General features: G+C 46.1%; 1 protein-coding gene across 1 annotated transcript in view; it reads right to left on the bottom strand.

Annotated features, from left to right (window-relative positions):
* The window catches only part of SCAP (SREBF chaperone), a 102,314-nt gene that overhangs the window by 65,626 nt on the left and 20,850 nt on the right, over positions 1 to 15,838 (bottom strand). Inside the window, exon 2 of the mRNA XM_065398493.1 lies at positions 8,582 to 8,808. Within this exon, the coding sequence (XP_065254565.1) occupies positions 8,582 to 8,703 (122 nt within the window). The 5' untranslated portion in view covers positions 8,704 to 8,808. The remainder of the gene's footprint in view (positions 1 to 8,581; positions 8,809 to 15,838) is intronic.

The raw sequence follows: 15,838 nt of genomic DNA on the forward strand, positions 1-15,838 counted from the left end.
AGAGTGAGAGGGTGTGCTGCTGGAGGACTGAGGAGCACAAGCATTATCAGACACCAGGAGGAAGTTCCTGTGGTGAGAATAAGGAAGGTGTTTGGAGGAGGCCATGGGGAAGTAGCCCAGGGAGTTGTAGTTGTCATGCAGCTGTTACAGGAGGCACTATAGACAGCTGCAGTCCACAGGGCCCTGGGCTGGAACCCGGAGTAGAGGGCGGGCCCGGGTTCCCCCCAAACCTCCCAATTGACCTGGACTGTGGGTTCTTCCAGAGGGGAAGGTCTCTGGGCTGTTCCCCAACCCACACGGTGAATCTCTGAGGCAAGAAAATCCGCCAATAAGCGCAGGACCCACCAAGATAGAGGAGGAACTTTGTCACAGTACTGAGACGTGTTCCTGCTGTGCTGATGTGGCTGAAGTTGCCAGGTGAACTTTGTTCCTCTGCAGGTGCTGACGCTGGCAGAGAACACGGAAAAAAGAAAAGCGGATGAGACGTCCAGATGCCAAGGCAGCCTCCAAAGCACAGCAGTGGTGGTGCCAATGCAGGCACTAGACACAGTGCCACTGTCTTTTTCCTGATACACCCAGGCAAGCATCAACATGCGTGGACACAGCTGTAGTATTCAAGTTCTGGCACAGAAGAAGTCTCAAAAGCACCAAAATCACTGGTGGCCAAGCACAACAGATAGGCACCAAAGCCCAGACCCAGGTGACAAGGCAAAGTACCTCATGCTTCCAATATTGGTTTTAGTGGTCCCAACAGCTTCAAAGTGATGCAGAAGAAGAGATGGAGCAGCCACTGATAGGGATGCAGCTACTCCGGGGAGTTGTTCTGCTAACAGACTGGAAGGCTCCAAAGGCTGCAGTTAAGCTGTGCATGTGGCTCACAACAGCCAGTAGAGATCTGGGGGGAGGGATAGCTCAGTGGTTTGAGCATTGGCCTGCTAAACCCAGGGTTGTGAGTTCAATCCTTGAGGGGGCCACTTAGGGATCTGGGGCAAAATCAGTACTTGGTCCTGCTAGTGAAGGCAGGGGGCTGGACTCAATGACCTTTCAAGGTCCCTTCCAGTTCTAGGAGATGGAATATCTCCATTAATTATTATTGGGGGGAGGAGATTGGTCCTGCTTCGAGCAGGAGGTTAGACTAGATGACCTTCTGAGGTCCCTTCCAACCTGGATGTTGTCAGATGCTACCAGTGTGGTGCTCTGCTTTCTCCTGTTGCTATCACTCGGCTGCGTGCGTGTGTTCCCTCTGTGTGCTGCCCCAGCTCTGCGCAGATAGTGACCCAGCAGACCCGAAGAGAACCCCCAATAACTACAGAGTCTAGTAAGATGCAAAGTCACGTCGACTAGGTTTATTGCGACCTTGGACACAATGGCAGTTCCCCGTAGATTACTTAGTCTACCGGGCATACTACGAGAAAGTGCCTCTTGGCAATGGACCTGGCTCAGTCAGTGGCGGGACTTTCCACTGCCCCCATGGCCAGACAAAGACACCACCCCAGGGATACATTCTTATACACAGGTACAAACAAGTTACACATCACTCCTGACGTATTGAGGTGCAACCCCTCTACGTAGCAAGGTGCCGCCTCTCACCTTGTACAGATTGGTTCGATCAAAACAACTCTATCCATCATTTTACCCTTTTGCCCCTGTCATTGGGATGGGTCGGCCTGTTCCATGTTATCTGTGGAATGTTCCAGTATAGTGTGTTTTGGTACCATGTTTATACTTTAACTTTGCTAGGTGAATATAGTTATGCAACATCAGCCCTTTCCTTGCCAGCTTCTGTGAGCAGGGGCTGCCTCTGGCTCACAGCTTAACTTTGCTTTATGTTAGCAAAGTCTTGACCATTACTTTAGTTCAGGCCTTAGACCTCATACCGGGCCTCTGATACCAAGGTTTATATCTCAGGGCCTCCTCTGACTACACCTGATATTCTATGATTCTATGATCCTGGCTCTTGCTCCACCAGTCCCTAAGGAGTTCTGACAGTCTCATGCTAGGGGACTGACACCCAGAAGATGATGGTATCTTTAAGGAGAAAATGCACAGTAAAATGCAACCAGATAATGGCTAGGCAGGTGGAGAGCTGTGATGGTTACAAATTTGCACATCCTATTATATATTTATTATCCTGTCTCTTCCATCCCACCCAGGACAGCTTGTCTATCTCACCCATCTGTTGGGTCTTACCTTTTCGTTGTGAAACTTGGGGGGAGGGGGGAGGAGGAGAGATTATCGCTTATTATGTATCTGCCCAGCATCTAGCACAATGGGAGGGACGACAACTGCAGCACCAACAAACCAAACCATTACAGTGAGTCAGATGCAGAGCAGGGATTAGAATCCAGGAATGGCTCCTCTTCTAGTGCTTAGTCCACTAGACCACATTACCCCCTGCCTATCTAGAGGACACATCTAAAACCATACGCAGAGAGGTATAGCTGGATAATTGCCTAGGCAGATTATGGCCCTGCAGTTATCTGAACTGAATATTCACACATTCAATTCAAATAGCCACAGCTATTTAAATTTTAACATGTAACCATAACAATCGCCGCATTTGCTCAAGCCTTGCCTAGAGGAACAAGCTTGTACCTTATTGGTACCTTGTGTGCGTTCGGAAACTGCCTTGGAGAATGAACTGCTGCAAAAAAACCCTTCAGGTTTAGACTAACTTAGAGTGTAAGTGTAAGGCAAGAAAGGAAAAGAGCATTCTCTAGCAGGCAAAGCCGGGGAATGGGAATTAGGACTCCTGGATTCTATTCCCAGTCCTGCCTCAGACTCCTTTTGGGGTGGTTGCAACTTGCATCCATTTCCGGGGGAGAGAATACTTACCTATATCACAGGGGTATTGTGAGGATTATAGGCTCTGAGATCAGATCAAACCCATAGAATCTGAGTGCTATTTTATGGCCCTGTTCAAGGCTACCCCAATAACAGGCTTCAAAGAAGATGCTAACAAGGTTAGGTGGGTTTCAGCATTAATATGGACAGGCCTAATACAGCAACAGCTCTGGTGGCCACCGACAGAGGTAAGTTGGCAGTGGGAAGAGAATAAAGGAATTGGGAGACAGCAGTGCAGTGACACTGAGAAATTCACCAGAGCCACTACTTCAGAAGCAAACAACATAGCACCTATGGAAACAAAAGAGATGTTTAAAATAAACCAAGCGCTGCAGCTGAGCTGCCAGAGGGATTCCAGCTTTCCCCAAGTGGCCAGGCACTGTGACAACTCAGAAACCTGACAAGATTAGTTCATTGTTAAGATGGTGTGCACCACACGACTCCAAACTGCTCTAGAATGAGTTAGAAGAGATTGGAGGAAATGGAGCTCAGGTGAGAAGGAAAGACTGAGGAAAACAAAGCTGAAATTTAGAGAGCAATAAGGTTCCAGTGAGCATTCCTGAACACTAGCTGCCAGGCAGGAATGGAAAAGATGGAGGTGGGGAGGAAGAGAGTAGGGTTCTGAATCAATGACAACTCTAGAAAACAGGAAGCTCTAAGAAGCAGCCATGGTTCTGAGAAAGGTCCTTTCTAGAGACCGAGTGCCCAAAACACAGCTTACAGGCATTCTGTAACCGCAGCACAGAGACAAGAAGTGGTCATCTGCAGGTTTCGATTACTGCTGAACTCAAGTAATTAAGATACAGTATGATGCAGTCCAAGCAAATATATTTATGTCCCATTTGTTTTTACATCTTTTCAACACAGCATAGAGAGGCAGGCTGGAGAACTGCCAGTTGAGCTAAGAGCAGCCGAGGAGCAAGCAGAACTGCCAACCCTACAGTTGCAAGCCTTCTTCAAAACACTGAATCAGAAGAGCAGAAGTCCCCTCCGCCATCTACTCCTGAGGTTTCCCCAACTCAGCAGCACCACCTCCACATTATCCCAGAGGGACCCTCTGCTAATGAATAAGCCAAAGAAGGATGGAGACCTGCCAGCCCTTACAGGAGGGAACCTACTAGTTACCACCACCCTGTGCACACACAGGTATCGTGATAATATATGCCTTAGAAGAGCTCTGAGCCAATCCTCAGTCTGGCTGAGACAGGGAAAACAGCGCAACCTCACCACCTGGGTCCAGTGAGAGATTCCACTGGCTGAAGTGTTCTTGCTGCCTGTTGCCCAAGAGGAACAAGGCTGAGGGACCCTCTACACTTTAATTCATTCCCACTTGTGGTCCTAAAAGAGCTTGACAGGATTCAGGGAGCAGTGCAAGACGCACGTGATCTATATGGTTTTTGGTTAACCAGGTTTTCGTTTTCTAGGCCAGTAATTATCCGTGGGCAGGGGTGGCAATGGCAAGGGATGGTCTGGTTCACAACCAGCTGCTGGCAACAGTGGTTCACTGTTTAACTCTGGTAAATGCACAAACCTAGGCTAATAATGGTGAGATGCCAGTTTCTGAATGATGAATGAGTACTGTTTGCATTCCACTGAGGACTTCATGACCGTGCCCTGCTCTCAGGACCCCCAAAAAACAAATGTGCATCATGGGGGCAAATATTTTCATATTTTTATCTCTGTACCACCAGTTTGGTTTATTTTGGAAACAGACCAGGGTAGTCCCATTCCGCAGTGTATTTGCTTCTAATTTCATCAGTCACTCCCCCAGGAGACTGCAGTCCCTTTGGGTATTGGGAACATAAAGTAGCTTAGCTCCAAGAGTTAAAAACAGCTGAAGTTAGATTAGCAATTGAGTAAAATACAAAAATTTCTCAATTCACCTGAAAACGTCCTTTCTTCTCTAGCAGGAAAGTCCACAGATCCATTACAATGGGTCTTAACCTTGCTTCGAGTTCCGTGGAGGCAGAACCAGACCTATCAATCAAGTCAGGCTGAAACAGCCACAACCTACGAAGCCACAGCCAGTTCGAGCTAATTCCTTTAAACTTTAGTCCTTGTGCCAGGTGGGTTTGATTTGCAGACTTTCCTACTAGAAGAAAGGACATCTTCAGGCCAGTTAAGGAATTTTGCTATTCTTTGCAGGGATAGTCTCCAGATCCACCAGACTGGCATGTCCAACAGCAAGTGTCTCACCAGAGAGGGAAACAAAAGATGGATGAGAAGATTACAAATCCCCCAAAACTGCATCTAACTATATATCAGTTAATGGGTAAGCATAGTAGGCAGAGCCCTCCTCCACAGCAGGGGCTGATGAGGCGTGCAAGTTTAATTTGTAACATTTGGCGAAAGTGTGGAAGCATGTTTCCATGACTAGGTGACCACCCAACATCTCTTTATATGTTTCATATGGTCCTTCAGGACAGGAGGCTTCACGAACATGAGCGTTTGAGGAGAAAGATGGCTTCAACCTTGGAAAACTTCTTGAAAGCAACAATTTAGCCATCTAATAACTGAAGCCTTGGTAGCTTCATTTAGTTTATGATGGGTGTTCTAGACCAACAAAACTAGAGACTGATTGAATTTAGTACTGCATTCAATGGTGGTGGGGTTTTTTTTTGTTTGGTTGGTTTTTTTAAGAGCTGACAGACCATGCCAGAGATGTGCTCATTTCTGTTTGGTTGTTTAAATTTATTAAGTGTGTTTTGCATGTTAGTCAAGAAGGCTGGAAGAAAACACTTTATTGTAACCAGATTTATCTGGGGAATGAAGGCTATGTTAACTCTTAGCAAAATTTGCCTTCATGACATATGCAGGATTGCAACTCCCCATATGACCTTAAGTTCAAAAAAAAAACACACCATGCCCAATTGATTGAAGTCAGGATGACAACCTTTGAAGCTAGAAAATCTAATGGCACTTCTTATAAGGGATCAAAAGGTTCCCTAGTCAGGACATTTGAAACAAGATTTAGTTCTCAGCAGGGAGTTTTCCTCACTGGTGTAGAGTTGAGAAGTAAGGCAGCTCTAAGGAATTTTATGTCTGAGTGAGAGGACAATCCCATGCCCATTTGCAGTCTCTAGTGAGCTGGCAATGCCTACCAAATGGACTTCAGTCAAAGGTCTTAGGCCTTTATTAAAAAACTTTACTGTAAGAACTCCAAAAAGATATGCTTTGCCCTTGCCTTGAGTAGCTCGATCCAGTCTAATGACTTAGCACTATGCCTTCCCTACAGACCAGGCCCTTAAAGATGCCCTGTTTATGGCATACTTTCTCAAGGCTAAAGGTATAATAAAAGAGATTATTTGGATGTGTTTGTAACTGGTACCTCTTAAATATCCTGTAGCTACATTACTCTGGGCTTGGCTGTGGAATTTGGGTTTTGAGAATAGAGCCTTCTTGAAGAGAAGGAATATCTGAGCAGTGCTTGCCATCTGAATTGGAGGTGAGAACCTAGACACTCCTGGACAACATGGGGCCAACCCAGCTCACTTTTGTTAAACTGCCCTGGAGAATATTATGAACAGAAATTCACTCATGATTTTGCCCATAGAAAAAAGCACGTGATCATAGCTACAGCCTATTGATCGCCATCTGGAATAAGGGTCCAGGATCTTTGCTAGATCTGGACCTGGATGCACATGGGTCCATTGATGGGGATGCAACCCAGGGCCTCCACTCAAAAATCTTGGGATGTAGACTCCCCTCTCCTGGATTTAGCCTATTCCTGCTTAACCAGCTGCTTTGATGTTTATTGCCTGTTTATATGTAGTGCTTGAAAATGCAGAAGACTTTTTTCCCCTTCCCTGCCCCCTGCTGCTTCTTCCCTTCACCTAGAACAGAGACTATTAGCCACTCACACCAGGGCTGAGGATGTGTTACTCCTTTCCTGTCGATGAAATCCACTGCAAAAGTGTTGTACCAGTACATCTTGGCTGACTAGGACTGAGTTACAGCTCTTACAGCCTAAGTGCTCTAAGCTTGATCTAAGTGGTACCGTGAGGGAGGCCCGTTCTTTCATTAATCTTGGATGAAACTGCTGCCCAAAGGAGCGTCCCTGCTCTTGGAGCTGGTTGGTGGAAAAAATTAATTCCATCTCCAATTCTGACATACTGTGCCCTTCCGGGTACCCTTCGACAATGGGACAAGGGAAGGGGTGATGATGGCTCCTGTAGGCTGAAGAAGTTAATTTCTGGAGAGGACCCAGAGGGAATCTCACTCTCAATAGTACATTGGTGTAAGACATCATCGTTCTGATTCGAGACATCAGAGCCCTGACAGATGTGACTAGAAAACAAATATCCTTGTGCCTTGTCATACAGCTCTCAATGTTGACAAATCCGTGTTACTCCACAGTATAATCTTGGCTGTGTGATGGCTGCTCCATGGGCTGTTCCCAGGCTGGCTGCTCAGGTGAGCAGGTAGTTTTAAAATGGATATACAGGACCCCTTTTTACCCGAGGAAACTAAGATGTTTAGGGTGCTGTTCAAAGCACAAGTTAGAGAGGCAGGTAGGCCAAAAGGTGAAGCATTGTACTGGTAATGCCTATTGTGAAGTGGAGATATCCTGTATGGGACACTCAGATGGGCGTTCTTCAGATCAACTGACAACAGAGAAACAAATCCCTTCTGGAAATTGCTACTATGATGGAATGTAGTCATCTATATTCGGATCCACAAGATACCAGGCAACTTCCTCTTCTTCCAGAGCATGCCTCAGTGCTATTAAGAGTAATTCTGTGTTCTCAAATGGAGACCCAGACCTATTAGTAATGGATACATCAGTAATATCCATTAGGAGGTTTTTAATCCTAGGGCCAACATTCCCATGCCATGGGACATTGCCAAACATGGAGAAAGGCCCCTTTTATTTCACACTCTTCAGCAGCTGTCCAACACATTTTTGGAAATTTCTCTTTAAACAAGGTGGTGCCGGGAACTACAGAAATAGTAAATAATATCACTTCCTTGTAGTGTTATGCATATGGAGGAAGCTGCCCTACAGCAAGTAGAAGACCAGTGCTCAAGGGGCATTTCTTTATCATCTATTTTAACACAGTTTGGAGGCCTCCTAAAAGCAGGGATTTGGAGAGGAGAAGAGGCAGGTCATAACAGATCAACTTCCACCCTTTAGTTAATGTTGATCATTTTAGGCAGGTATTTAGGAGTATAAGCTCTTCAAAGCAGAAGCTATTAATGTGTCTTTGCACAGTGCTTAGCACAACAGGGTCCCCTGTCCCAACTGCCATAGTCCCCAAGACCCCAGTCTAAATAATAATGGCCTCTTACGAACCAGCCCAACATCCCCGATTATCCAATAATAGTAAGTGCACCCCACCTCCCCATCTGAGTCCCTATTTTCAGAGGAAGAGCCAAGCGATCAGGAGTTACAAGAACAAGAACTGGGCAGATGAGCTAGGGTTGGGCTGGATAAGGATAAGATGACGAAGTTCCAGGCACAGTAGTTTAGGTTGAATATTGTGTAGGTAGGAGGGGAAGACCACCATTTCCCCTTCCCGGCCTCCTATTTCTGGTTCCAGAGTTGACCATTAGTTGGTCTGCTTTTACACATCAAGGTATTTTGTCCCTGGCTTCCCATTTTGCTCCTCAGCATGACAATGACTGGAAGCTCCTACGTTAAACCAAACACTTCAGGGACAGCACATTCCACAGTGTGCATGCTCAGAGGAAGAACCTGAGCAATGACCTGTGCAGACAAGTATTCTGCAGCACTTACCAGCAGGCCAGGATACAGAGGCCAGTGAAGAGGATGATGGGAATGGGGTATGAAGCACACAGCAGCCCGTGGTTGTAGAACGCCCGCGATATCTTCTCGCGCAGCTTTTCAGTCAGGGTCATCCTCAGCTGTCGTCACCTAGCTGCCATCCCGGAATGCGTCCTGGGGGTTTCTCAGGTCCACCATGTGCAGCACTTCAGCAAAGGCACCGTATGCAGGATAGGAAGCTGGAAAGGGGAAAGAGAGAGTGCATAAGAGGAGCAACAGGAGCATCATCAGCTTGGCTTTACAGCCATCCAGCTGCACATCTCCTCGGGAGCAAGCTGGAAAAACATATTGCTCAGAAGCCCAGGACAAGAAGTTGTGCCATCAGGCTCCCTGACCACCAGACAAAGACAACAGGGGAGGATGAGAGCAGGTTGCGTGACATCAGTCCCAGCAAGTGAGCAGCCAGTCCGAGGGGCAGAGTGGGAATAGAACCAAGAGAACTTAGGTGCGTCAGGGGCAGAGAGAGACAGGGCTGAGCAGAGAACAGAATAAAGTTATCAGTTCGAAGAGGGAGAGCAGAGGGAGAGATGAGATACCAGCTAGAGGGGAAGGGCTGAGTGGGAATGGAACTGGGGTGCCTGTCGGATAGGGAGAAGAAGGGGCTGGGCAGAGCAACATAACAAAGCTACCACTCAAAAGAGGTGGCAGAATGCTGTCTGCTGGCATGCCAGTGAGAGGAAGGGTATGGGCCTAGTTGTTGGCAATACAAATACTGACCACAGAGAAGCACGCTGCTGAGCATGCTTGAGGTTGAGCCTCAGTATGAACATCCTGGCTGTTAGCGAGCCAATCATGGTGATGGGGGGAGGCGGAGGAAGAGATTGGATCTGAACTTTACAGCTACAGACAGACAGTTTCAAGGCAGTTATTTTTGCTGGGAAAAGCAAGCAATCGTTTAATTTGCCAACCAAGCCAGAGTAGACTGTGCAGGAACATAAAACACAGCTTGAGTGCTTGCTATTGGCAAAAGACATTTTGCCTTGATTGTAGGACAGGACCTAATGCTTTGTTACTGCCTCACAAATACAGACCTAGAAGCTGCTCCAGGACCAGGCAGTTCAAACTTTTCTATAAAAATCTACTAGTATACGCAGACATTCGGGAGAGTTTAAAAAAATATTTGAAAGTGACTCACAAGCCAACCTGTTGGAGAGAAATGGAGTTTTTAAAAAGACTTAGTTTGAATCAGCAGGGGATAATAATGAAGATGAGCCAACGAACGGAAACAGGAAACAGTGGATGTTAGAGAGGGAGTGGGAGAGGAAGAAACATCTAACAAACATTCTAAATTTAGTCCAATAATATCCCCATAACCTAACCAAACCCAATCCAACCAAACCCACCTACGCAAGAAAAAAACAACACAGGCAGAGTCCAGCAGCAGAGTGGGCGGTATACAGTTTATTGCACTGAATGCAGCATGTCCGGGTAACTGCCTTGTGAGTAGGTGGTGCATGTGTGCATTCAGTGCAAGCAACTCATGGTCCTCAGACACATAGTACAGGCTCTTGAGACCAGAGTGGCTGAACTGGAGGAGCTAAGGAAGACAGAGGTACATAGAGGAAACTTTCAGGGATACAGAAGAGCAGTTCCACCCTAGACTGACGGCCTCTGTGCTGTTAAGGAGAATGAGTGTCTTGGGGAAGGAGAGCATCAAGCTGGAACGGAGGGAAACAATCCCATAGTTGAGACCCTTCTTCCAGATGATGCCCTGGTATCCTCTCACACTGAAGATACCCCTCCATAGGAGGGGAACCCAGTTACTAGGTTGAGAAAGGTAACAGTAATGGGAGATTCAATTATTAGAAACAGAGTTGGGTCTGTGATGACAGGAAGAACCATATGGTGAACTGCCTGCTGGGGGCAAAGGTTGCAGATCTCACAAGACATCTAGACCGCCTTATGTGCTGTGCTGGGGAGAAGCCGGTGGTCGTGGTACATGTAGGTACCAATGACATAGGGAAAGATAGGAGAGAGGTCCTGGAAGCCAAATTTAGGCTGCTAGGTAAGAAATCAAAGACCAGGACCTTCATGGTAGCATTCTCTGAAATGCTTCCAGTTCCAGGTGTAGGGCCAGGAAGACAGGCAGAACTGCAGGGTCTCAATGCGTACATGAGGCAATGATGTAGGGAGGAGGGCTTTAGATTTATTAGGAACTGGGGCACCTTTTGAGAAAAGAGGAGCACATGCAGGAAGACCTATAAGACCACTCAGTCCTACTTCTTGTTCAGCCAATCACTAAGAGAAACAAGTTTGTAAACATTTATGGGAGATAACGCTGCCCACTTAATTACAATGTCACCTGGAAGTGAGAACAGGCATTCGCATGGCACTGTTGTAGCTGGCGTCGCAAGATGCACTAAAGATTCATATGCTTCTTCATGGTTCAGCCTTCGTTCCAGAGGACATGCTTCCATGCTGATGATGCTCGTTTAAAAAAATAATGTGTTAATTAAATTTGTGAGTGGACTCTTTGGGCGAAAATTGTATGTCTCCTGCTCTGTTTTACTTGCCATATATTTCATGTTATAGCAGTCTTGGAGGATGACCCAGCACATGTTGTTCGTTTTAAGAACGCTTTCACTGCAAATTTGACAAAATGCAAAGAAGGTACCAATGTGAAATTTCTGAAGATAGCTACAGCACTCGGCCCAAGGTTTAAGAATCTGAAGTGCCTTCAAAAATCTGAGAGGGACGAGGTGTGGAGCAGGCTTTCAGAAGTCTTAAAAGAGCAACACTGATGCAGAAACTACAGAACCCGAACCACCAAAAGAGAAAATCAACCTTCTGCTGGTGGCATCTGACTCAGATGATAAAAACGAACATGCGTCTGTCTGCACTGCTTTGGATCGTTATCGAACAGAAATTGTCATCAGCATGGACACGTCCTGTGGAATGATAGTTGAAGCATCAAGGGACATAAGACTCTTTAGCACATCTGTCATGTAAATATCTTGCGACGCTGGATACAACAGTGCCATGTAAATGCCCGTTTTTGCTTTCAGGTGACATTGTAAACAAGAAGCAGGCAGCATTATCTTCTGCAAATGTAAACAAACTTGGTTGTAGAAGTGATTGGCTGAACAAGGAGGAGGACTGAGTGGACTTGTAGGCTCTAAAGTTTTACATTGTTTTATTTTTGAATGCAGTGTATTTTTTGTACATAATTCTATATTTGTAAGTTCAACTTTCATGATAAAGAGATTGCACAACAGTACTTGTATGAGGTTAATTGAAAAATACCTTTTTTTTTTTTTTTTTTACACAGTGCAAATATTTGTAATAAAAAGAAATATAAAGTGAGCACTGTGCACTTTGTATTCTGTGTTGTAATTGAAATATATTTGAAAATGTAGAAAACGCCCAAAAATATTTAAATAAATGGTATTCTATTATTGTTTAAGAGGCAATTAATCGAACAATTAATTTTTTTAATCGCTTGACAACCCTATTTGGAATATACAAGACCAGAAAATGCCACCATGGCTAAAAAACAGAGTAAAAGAGGCAGTTAGAGGGAAAAGGGCATCCTTTAAAAATTGGAAGTCAAATCCTGAGGAAAATAGATAGGAGCATAAACTCTGGCAAGTCAAGTGTAAAAGTATAAGAAGGGTGAGCAAGAAAGTATTTGAAGAGCAGCTAGCTAAAGACACAAAAACTAACAGCAAAACAATGTAGTACTTCAGAAGCAGGAAGCCTGCCAAACAGGAGCACTCAAGGAAGATAAGTATCAGGGGGTAGCCATGTTAGTCTGTATCTACAAAAACAACAAGGAGTCTGGTGGCACCTTAAAGGTGCCACCAGACTCCTTGTTGTTAAGGAAGATAAGGTTGTTGCAGATAAGCTAACCTAATTCTCTGAAGCTGCCTTCACTGCAGAAGATCTAAGGGAGATTCCCTACACCCAAGCTATTCTTTTTAGGTGACAAATCTGAGGACCTGTCCCAGATTGAGGTGTCAGTATTGGAGGTTTCGGAACAAACTGATAAATTACTCAGGACCAGATATTCAGTGTTGATTAGTTCAAAGTAATGCACATTGGAAAAATAATCTCAACTACATTTACCAAATGATGGGACCTAAATTAGCTGTTACCATTCAAGAAAGATCTTGGAGTAGATAGTTCCCTGAAAACATTTGCTCAATGTCCAGCAGCAGTCAAAGAAGCTAACAGAACATAGGAACCACTAGCAAAGGGATAGATAAAACAGAAAATATCATAATGTCACTACATAAATCCATGGCACACCCACATCTTGAACACTGCATACAGTTCTGATCACTTCATCTCAAAGAAGATACATTAGAATAGGAAGGGGGGGGTAGAGAAGGCCAACAAAAATTAGGAGTATGGAACAGATTCCATAAGGAGAGATTAAAGATTGTACTCTTCAGCTTGGAAAAGAGACGATTAAGGGTGGATATGATAGAGATTTACAAGATCATGAATGGTACAGAGAAAATGAACAAGGAAGTGTTATGTACCCCTTTGCATAACAAAGAACCAAAGAAATGAATAGGCAGCAGGTTTAATACAAACAAAAGAAAGTATTCATACAATGCACATTCAAACTTTGGAAACAGGGGCTGTTGTGAAGGCCAAAAGTACAACTGGATTAAAAAAAATTAAGAGAAATGTGTGGAGGATCAATGGCTATTAGCCAAGATTGTCAGGGATGCAAGCCCGTGCTCTAGGTGTGTCTAAACCACTGACTACCAGAAGCTGAGACTGGATGACAAGGGATGGATCACTCAGTATTGCCCTGTTCTGTTCATTCCCTCTGAACGAGCATGTGGCACCACTGTGATAGATGGACCATTGGTCTGACTCAGTATGGCCATTCTTATCTTCTAAAACCCTGAGCGAAACCAGTCTAAAGCATATCGTATAGAACAGGGAGTGGGCAAACTACGGCCCACGGGCTGCATCCAGCCCACCAGCTGTTTTAATCCGGCCCTCAAGCTTCCACTGGGGAGCAAAGTCTGGGGCTTGCCCAGCTCCAGCGTTTCAGCCAGGGAGCAGGGTCAGGGGCCGCTCTGCACGGCTCCCGGAAGCAGTGGCATGCCCCCCCTCCAGCTCCTACGCACAGAGGCAGCCAGGGTGCTCCACTCCACACACTGCCTTCAACCCAAGCACTGACCTGCAGCTCCCATTGGCCAGGAACCGTGACCAGTGGGAACTGCAGGGGTAGTGCCTGTAGACAGGGCAGCGCACAGCAGAGCCACCTGGCTGCACCTCCGCACAGGAGGCGGAGGGGGTACATGCCACTGCTTCTGGGAGCCGCTTGAGGTAAGTGCCCCCCCCCCCCGAGCCTGCACCTCTCACCACCACCCCCATACAGCAAACCCCTGCCCCAGCCCTGATCCCCCTCCCACCCTCTGAATCCCTCAGTTCCAGCCCGGAGCACCCTCCTATACCCCAAACCCCTCATCCCCAGCCGCACCCCAGAGCTTGCATCCCCAGCTGGAGCCCTCACCCCCTTCCCCCGTGCACCAACCCCCTGCCCCAGCCTGGAGCCCCCTCCTGCACCCTGAACTCATTTCTGGCCCCACACTGGAGCCCGCACCCACAGCCAGAGCCCTCACCCCAACCCCAATTTCATGAGCATTTATGGCCCGACATACAATTTCTATATCCAGATGTGGCTCTCTGGCCAAAAAGTTTGCCCACCCCGGTATAGAATAATAAGCTACAAAATGAGACACTTGGATGTTAACACTTTCCACAATTCACGGAAAGCAAAGGTTATCCACAAGTTGTGTGTTGGAAAGATGAAATGTGTAATTTGCAGAAAGCATGAGATGTTTCCTTGATAAGGGCAACCTTCTTGTAAATGGGCGAAAAATCCTTTATTCAGGACCCTACCGCTGCTCATGTCAAATTCAGGGAAGCAGAAAGTGTGTCACTTTGTCCACAAGAAGCGCCCATTATTGGCTGCACCATAAAGTCCACCTGGAGGTGATCGAAAGTTGACCACCTTGTTTTAAACCAGTTACAGAGCTGTTAAACTGGATTTCAGCTTGAGATTTTGAAACACTCTGCAATCTGCAGGGCAAATATGGCCTTAATCTCAGATCAAGCTCTATTTAACACCCACAGAGGGAAACTTTACAGAGAATTGCAGAGTCAGGGAAGTTTCTCAAAAAATGCATATGAAATCTTGGTTTTATGAGTCTTTGTTAACAGATCCACAGCTCAGCCAAGAGATGAGTATGTGAAGATGTGAACCTTTCATTATCTTCGTTGACACAGTAGGGGGAATCTGGATGGTATTACACAGGGAATACGGAAAGAGTTAACAGTTGTGGGGGATTCTCTCAGAAGAGCTACTTTTCAAAACTGATTTGGCCTGAGTTTAGTGCAGCAATAAATATAGGCTGCTCAAATGTTGTGCAGGCCAAGTTTAAACGAGGTAAACTTCATGATACTCTGCACTGAAGCCAGCACAACCTTCAGCTTGCTATTTGGGATCTCAATAAAACCTCTAAAAGTCTGAACTGAGAATAGTGAATTTGAAAAGAAATCTTTCAAGGTCCCAAAAGGCAACAGCATCTTCAAGCCCTCATTAACACACTGAAGTGGACTGTGAGCTTATTCAGAAATAGCCACCATGTATGCTGAGTGTTTAGTCAGGCCAGATCACTGAAAACAATGAATAAAAAAAACCATCAGTTGGAACATAGGCCAGAAACTGAATCAAAACTGATGCAGCCTGAGTTAGGGAAATCGCGTAGGACATTAAGACAGGCAAGTTTGTGAACACTGTGGCAGAGCTCTGACCTTGTCCCCGTGGGTCCTGCGCTTCTAGGCGGTATATGCTAGCCTCAGTGGCTCTCTGTGACCCTCCACGTAGCCCTTCTCTCTCTAGGGCCAGGGTTACAGTCTACTGAGCCCTTTTCATCATAAGACAGCAAGGAGGTTGGTGAGAGAATTCCCACAGTCTCTGTTGTCCCTAGGGCTTGTTTTAGAACAGTTTAGCCTCCTGTCCTGACAGGGGCCTGACTTCCCCTCCCAGGAGGTGTTCCTGTAGTGGTGGGTTGGGGGGAACCCGGGCCCGCCCTCTACTCCGGGTTCCGGCCTAGGGACCCTAATGGCAGCAGCTGTTGGCAGCCAACCTTTCACTGCCAGAGTTGCTACATTTCCCTGGGCCACTTCCCCACAGCTCTCCTGCTTCTCCCTTACCAATAACTTGAGGATGTCTTCATTAAC

The sequence above is a fragment of the Emys orbicularis genome, chromosome 2, assembly GCF_028017835.1.
Source record: "Emys orbicularis isolate rEmyOrb1 chromosome 2, rEmyOrb1.hap1, whole genome shotgun sequence".
Classification (NCBI taxonomy): Eukaryota; Metazoa; Chordata; order Testudines; family Emydidae; genus Emys; species Emys orbicularis.